Source organism: Perca flavescens, chromosome 17 (genome assembly GCF_004354835.1).
Source record: "Perca flavescens isolate YP-PL-M2 chromosome 17, PFLA_1.0, whole genome shotgun sequence".
NCBI lineage: Eukaryota > Metazoa > Chordata > Actinopteri > Perciformes > Percidae > Perca > Perca flavescens.
In genome coordinates, this window is record NC_041347.1 from 32,559,984 (window position 1) to 32,566,640 (window position 6,657).

Sequence of the window (6,657 nt, forward strand, 5' to 3'; positions counted from 1 at the left end):
CAATACCTGTATCATTATGACAGTTAATTCAAAACATGCAAGAACAAGACCCTTACCAGCTTTATCAAATTTAGTCATTAATGATTGTACTTTATTCGACAATAAATGTAATAATAAATATATTAGTGATGCTTTGAAATCTAAATGATGTTTTGGTTATGACAGAGGATTGTGTGTACAGGTTCCGAACATGCACGCATTGTCCATGTGTGAAAAAGCACATTTTAAATTCATTAAATGGCCCATTTCCCCAAAAGTCAAAGAGACTCACTTTAAAATAATCTATAAGATATATCCGGTCGCTGACTTTCTTAGAAGAAGATTCAACTTTGGTGTAGACTCTTGTGTATTTTGTGCGATGGCTGATGAGATGATTTTTTTTGCCCAGTGTCCAACAACTTCTGGTCTGAGATACATAATAATAATAATAGGATAATATCACCTACTCTCACCTTGCCACACATCCTCTTTTATATGGATAATATAGATTCATAAGTATCAGATTTAGTCAACATGATTATTCTAATGGGTAAATATATTCATTGCAGTAAGTGGAGATGTTCTAAGCCTTCCTTTGTTTGGTTTATAAATGATTTAAAAAAGAAAAATGTGTAGTGACATATCTAGGAAACTACTGTTTTGATTAATCTCCCCTTGTGTGCCGCTCTAAATGTTAATTTTACTTTCTCTAGCCATTTTGCTTTTGACTTAAGTATTTTTAAGTAGCTCCCCCTTTTTGGTTTGTTCTTCTTTTTCTCCGGTAATTCTTTCTTCTAAATTGACAACATGTGCATTGTATATACGCATGTCCTTTTCCCAAACGAGAGTTTTGTATGTTGGTGTTTTTTTTGTGTCAATAAAAAACAAAAAAAACAAAGTTGCTCTCCACCGACTGCAGGACCCAGGCGGACCCAGGAGCATGCTGGGAAACGCCAGCCTCTCAGCTGATCGAACAGCTGATTGGTTCAGAATCGACTCAACAGGACCTCAGGAAGAATAGCACCTGCAATGCAGGAGCTAATGAGGATCCTAAATAAACAAACATGATGACATTTTATATAAACTTTTTATTGATTTTGATTTGGAGGGATTTTAACTGCTATTTGTCTGATTTAAAGGCTTACTCTGTACAGAACACCTGTTGTGAGGCTGATAGTGATGTTTAGAAGTCAGAGAGACTAAATCTGATCAGATTACAGATCATCTACAGTCTGTTTATTAACATCAGCAAGAGATCACATGTAGAGCATTTTAACAGCTACTCTGTCATAATATAAACATCTGGAGAGCTGATATATGGGTCTGATAACATTTTATTAAATCAGAATCGGACCACAGTGTTCCTGTGACTCCTGTTCAGCCTGAAGGCTGCTGGAAACCAGCCAAGGAGGGTGAGCTTCGCTTCAGAACTCAAACCTCCTATGGCGCCATTTTGATGCTACAAAGACATCACCTCCCGTTAGCATCCCATTGACTCCCATTCAAATTTTACATTTGTGTCGCCTTCTTTGGACCTATTCTTCCTATACTGTCCTACTTTTTACAAATTTCTCACTTTTTTCTTCTTATGTCACTGTTTTTGACCTATTCGTGCCTTACTTCCTTCCTTCTTTCTACCATCTTTTTCCAAGTTTTTGTCTCTTTTTCTCATCAGCATCCAAATGTTTTTTCAGTTACAAGGCTGTTTAGTGAATCTATCGCTGACGTCGCTGTACTGTACTGTCCTCCTTCCTCCAGAAATCAGAACGAACACGTCTTTTAGAGATTCTTAACATTATGAAGGTCGATACTCTTCCTCTCGGGTGTTGGCTGCTTTTTGCGGGGCTGAACTTCGCTCTAGCCCAGGAGACACTGAAATACTTCAAGGATGGTGGGGAGCTAAAGACAACCCGAAGCGAGACGGCGAAGGAAAGGGTGAAGTGTGAAACTGTGTCTCATGGAAATATGATCTGATACAGACTCTGATTGCTTTTGCTGGCTTTTTTATTTTTTATTCAACTGTGTTCATCATCGATTGTTACATGACGCAGAGACGTTAACATACTGGATCCCCAAAACAGTAAGACCTTGGCTGAGAAGAGCATTAACACATCATTATTATATCTTCTGGTTGTACAACAGACACGTGTGTGTGTGTGTGTGTGTGTGTGTGTGTGTGTGTGTGTGTGTGTGTGTTTGTTTGTGTGGAATGTATTTAGGGGTGTGTGTAATGTATGTGTCTATGTGTATATACAGTAGGTTGTTGCCAGTAAGGGCTGGTTGATATGTGCTGCAATTATACAGATTATTCTCATTGTGGATGATTTTCTGAATTATTATGGAAGATGACGTCATCAAATGTCTTGTTCTGTCCACAACTCAAAGATATTCAGTTTCCTGTCTCAGAGGAGAGAAGCAACTAGAACAATATTTACATTTAACAAGCTGACATCTGAGAATATTGACATTTTTTCATAAAAAAAAGACTCCAATTAATTCCCCGATTACATGTCATTTAGCTGACGCTTTTATCCAAATCGACTTACAATTGCTACATATGTCATAAGTCGTACTCCTCTGGAGCAACTAGGGGTTAAGTGTCTTGACGGACAGACAAATTTTTAAGACTGAGATTCAATTTTGATACTAATAACTGTGTTTTTTTGTGAAAAAATAAATTGAACATGAAATTGAAATTTTTCTATGTGAGTCGGTGCAATCCTTCTGGAGAGATCTGCAGAGCTGGTCCCAGACCAGAGCTGGTCCCAGACTAGAGCTGGTCCCAGACCAGGGAAATTGAGGTACCACCTCTGACAGTAAAGAATATAAAGTTTGGTGTTTTTTTATTGAAGATAAGAAGGTAGATTTTGTTCTCAATAACTTGATGCTGCTAGGAAAACATTTGATACATAAATGTAGATTCTTTAAGACCAAACCCTCCCTGATCCATTGGAAGAATGAGTTTAATCTTTTGTGCAAGTCATTGAAACGAGTTAAAGATTTAAAAAAAAAGCCCTTGAATTGATCTATTTATTTGAAATTCTTAATTTAATTTGAGATAGCCCCTTCTCTTTATTTATTTTTTATTTATTTTCTTTTATATCATTCCTTATGTTGTTTTGTAAAGTATAAGCTCCTAGGTTTTGTTTTAAATGCTCGATCCGAGGGCAATAGCCCTGTTTTTTTAGATGGATTTGTGATTGTGCCTTGTTTGTTTTTATATCTATGTTCTGAATAAATGAACAATAAAAAAAAAAAAACCGTTGAAAAAGTTTCCTGTTTCCGAGCTCTACTCTGCCTCTGATTGGCTAGAACTCACTGCCTTCGTTGTTTGGATTGGTTAGGTTAAGGTACGAGGAGTATGATTGGTCAGGGTTAGCCAATCAGAGGCAGAGGAGGGCGCGACATTCCTTCGCCATTTAGACTACCCATAAAAATCTTTCGTGTTCAAGCCTTCAAGCGGGTTCAGGTCTCGATGTTATTCAGTAATTTTTTAATACATTTTAAGTTATCCTTTTAACCCGGTGTTCCCTGTATATGGGTTGAGGTGCGAGCTAAAAACCGACGTTTTTGTTAGGTCGATATTCTTCCTCTCGTGTGTTGATCTGGGAACCATGGAGAAGCTGACCGGGTGTTGGCTGCTGATGGCGGCGCTGAACTTCGCTCTAGCCCGGGACATCCCGACATACTTCAGGGATGGCGGGGTGCTAACGATGGACGTGGGGTCTACTTCTTCTGAACGTCTCTACAACATCCTGTGGAAGATTAACGGTGACCTGTTGGCTGAGTGGATCAAAGATCAAGTCACAGGTGAAGATTTAGTACCTTTGACTTATTACAGATCCTTTAGAGGACGCACAACCCTGGATGTAACCACTGGACGTTTGGTAATCAACAACATGGCTAAAGCTGACATGGGGGTGTATTCAGTGGAAGTCAACAACAAGGTCCAGAATGAGAAATATAACGCTGTATTGATCAAAGTAGTCCCCCAGCCTGCGGTATGGATCAGACCGTTGACATGTTCCCCCGCTTCGGACAATTGTACGCTGATCTGTGACGGGAACATCAAAGACGCTGGACCGGTCACCTACAGCTGGAAGATGGGAGACGGAGAGTGGAAGGAGTCGGTAAAGGACTTGGACATCACCAAGAGTGGGACATCAGATGTGAAGACCTTCACCTGCCGGATACAGAACCCAGTCAGCGTGAGAGACAGTGAACCCAAACATAATCCGCTTTTAAAGGAGGCAGCAGAAAGCTCAGCAGTTGGGTGGATTGTGGCTGGCGTCATTGTGACCGTGGTTGGGGCTGGGGTTGCGGCTGCGTTATGGGGTTTAAAGAAAGGCCCCTTCAAGACCCAAGGCTAATGCTACAGGTATAAATGCACTGACAACAATACCTCCTACTCATTGGCTGCTTGTTAATAAAGGGCGCTAGGGTACAAAAATAAATGTATACTTAAAACACAAAAATAATATAAAAATAAAATAGTTTACTCTAGGGCTGCCACCTCTTAGTCGATTAGTCGACTAATCGGTCGTTTTGGTCTTAGTCGACTAAGATTTCTTTAGTCCATTAGTCATTTTTTATGCTTATTCATGCTTAATTACTTATTTCCAAGAAACTTCTGAGCACATTTATGGTAAACACAAGATTTAAAGTGGTGCTTTTACAGGATTAATTGTGGAGAAACTCAGTTTTACAGATGGTTAATTAACTACATTTATATTGTGCTTTTCTAGTCTTAACCACCTCTCAAAGCTCACAGCTCTGTCAATTAAATCAACTAATCGATTAGTCGACAAAATTGTATAAGTGTTAGTCGACTAAGAAGTTCTTTAGTCGAGGACAGCCCTAGTTTACTCATATGATGTGCTGGCTGTAGTAACCGCCTCAGCATTTAATAAAAAAAGGATTTTAATCAGTTAACTATTTTCTATGTAAATACTAGGGCTGCTCCATAGTCGATTAGTCCAGGGATCTTCAACAGGGGCTCCGGGACCCCTAGGGGGTCCTCAGAGTCACTGCAGGGGGGCCTCCAAATTATTGTTAATTTTTGAAAGTTTTTTTCAAAATTTAAACTTCTTAACATGATTACAACATATTATTAGCAAATATAAATCGCCACTGATGATAGGCTTACTGGCCAATAATGTAGTCACTAATTAAAACCATGCCAACAATTTAAAGGCTATATAGTCAGCTATATAGTCAGCTTAGTATTTTATGCAAAAAAGGTATCTATAAATGCTTTAGGCTGCCCTAAAAGTTATTGTAGGACCAGATTAATATGCAACTTCATTTTATACAATATATGTAGTAGGGGGGTCCCTGATCCGTCTCTCTTTCAGTTAAGGGGTCCTTGGCTTAAAAAACGTTGAAGACCTCTGGATTAGTCGACTAATCGGTGGTTTTGGTCTTAGTCAACTTAGATCTCGTTAGTCCATTAGTCATGTTTGATGCTTTTTTTCATGCTGAATGACTTATTTCCAAGAAACGTACAAGCATATCTCTGGTAAACACAAGAATTGGAAAAAAGTGGTGCTTTTGCATGACTCTTTGCGGAGAAACTCAGATTTACAGATCTGACGATTAAATCAACTAATTGATTAATCGGTGCAATTGAATGAGTGTTAGTTGACTAAGAAGTTCTTCAATCGAGCGCAGCCCTAGCAAATACAAGATGTTTCACACGCTGGATAAATGAATGTCTGTGTTAGTCAGATGTCCTGCCCACATATCATATTCTACAGACTCAAGAATTTTTTTTTTTGATTGGTATAAATCCTTACCAAAATCATAATTTTAATATTATATAAAACAGCATCCTGAAAAGAATAAATTGGCAACATAAAAATAAGTGATCAAATGAAATGTGAAGTCCTAAACTACCCACAACAAAAACTACTGTCTTCTATGGGACAAAAAACTCAAATGGCTCTGTTGTTCTTTTGAAAGTCATTGCAACAGTGACAACTAGTCAGGCTACTACCTTACATTTACATATATGTTTTTTAATTATCTCTATAGGTCTGTGACACCACCGTGGGACACACTTTCTCCTTCACACACCACCTTGTCTGTTCCACATTGTTGCAGGGGGACATCTTTGAGGAGTACAAGGACACCTTTCCTGAAGATGAATCGAGCAGCACCATGAAAGCATACCCGATGCTCAGTGGAAGCAAGCTGAAGACAGTGCTCACGTATTTCATGACGTTGTGGTAATATCTGAAATTCTACCATGGACTCTGTTACTTTTTTTGTGTTGAAAAAATGCCTTGGTTACCTTGTTTCAATCCATTCTAGCGCGGTATAGAAAGCCTGCAGGAAGACTCCGCTCGATTTCTGCCAGTTCTCCTTGATATTCAACGAGCTAAGCTGTTTGAATCTGATTGGCTAACAGCTAGCCAATGATATCCTGGCTGTCAGTAATCCTTTACCCAGCCCAACTGGGTGAGCTCATGAATAGTAATGAGCTCAGGCAGCATGATGTCAGACTGACCAGCTGTTGTGATTGGTCTGATTTCTCTGCTGATTTCTGTCCAGTGACTAGAGCTGACCGAGGAGGTAGCAGTTCATTTTCACATTCACCACATAACACAAACACATATGGACCTGATATATTTCAAAAAAATACAAGTAAAAACGGTTTTGTGTGGCAGGACACCTTTT

General features: G+C 39.0%; 1 protein-coding gene across 2 annotated transcripts; it reads left to right on the forward strand.

Moving 5' to 3' along the window:
* The first annotated feature begins 3,408 nt into the window (after window positions 1-3,408).
* On the forward strand, window positions 3,409-6,293 carry LOC114572339 (SLAM family member 9). 2 transcript variants are annotated; one of them, XM_028603932.1, is made up of 2 exons: window positions 3,409-4,357; window positions 6,082-6,293. In XM_028603932.1, the coding sequence occupies exon 1, from the start codon at window positions 3,594-3,596 to the stop codon at window positions 4,347-4,349; it is 756 nt and encodes a 251-aa protein (XP_028459733.1). In that variant the 5' UTR covers window positions 3,409-3,593; the 3' UTR covers window positions 4,350-4,357; window positions 6,082-6,293. The 2 variants fall into 2 exon arrangements, with proteins under 2 accessions (XP_028459733.1, XP_028459732.1); XM_028603931.1 differs by having other exon boundaries at window positions 3,410-4,357; window positions 6,013-6,293.
* Window positions 6,294-6,657: the final 364 nt, after the last annotated feature.

What these genes read in the sequence shown, in the direction of transcription:
- LOC114572339 (XM_028603932.1), top strand. Translation starts at nt 3,594, where the DNA reads ATGGAGAAGCTGACCGGGTGTTGGCTGCTGATGGCGGCGCTGAACTTC.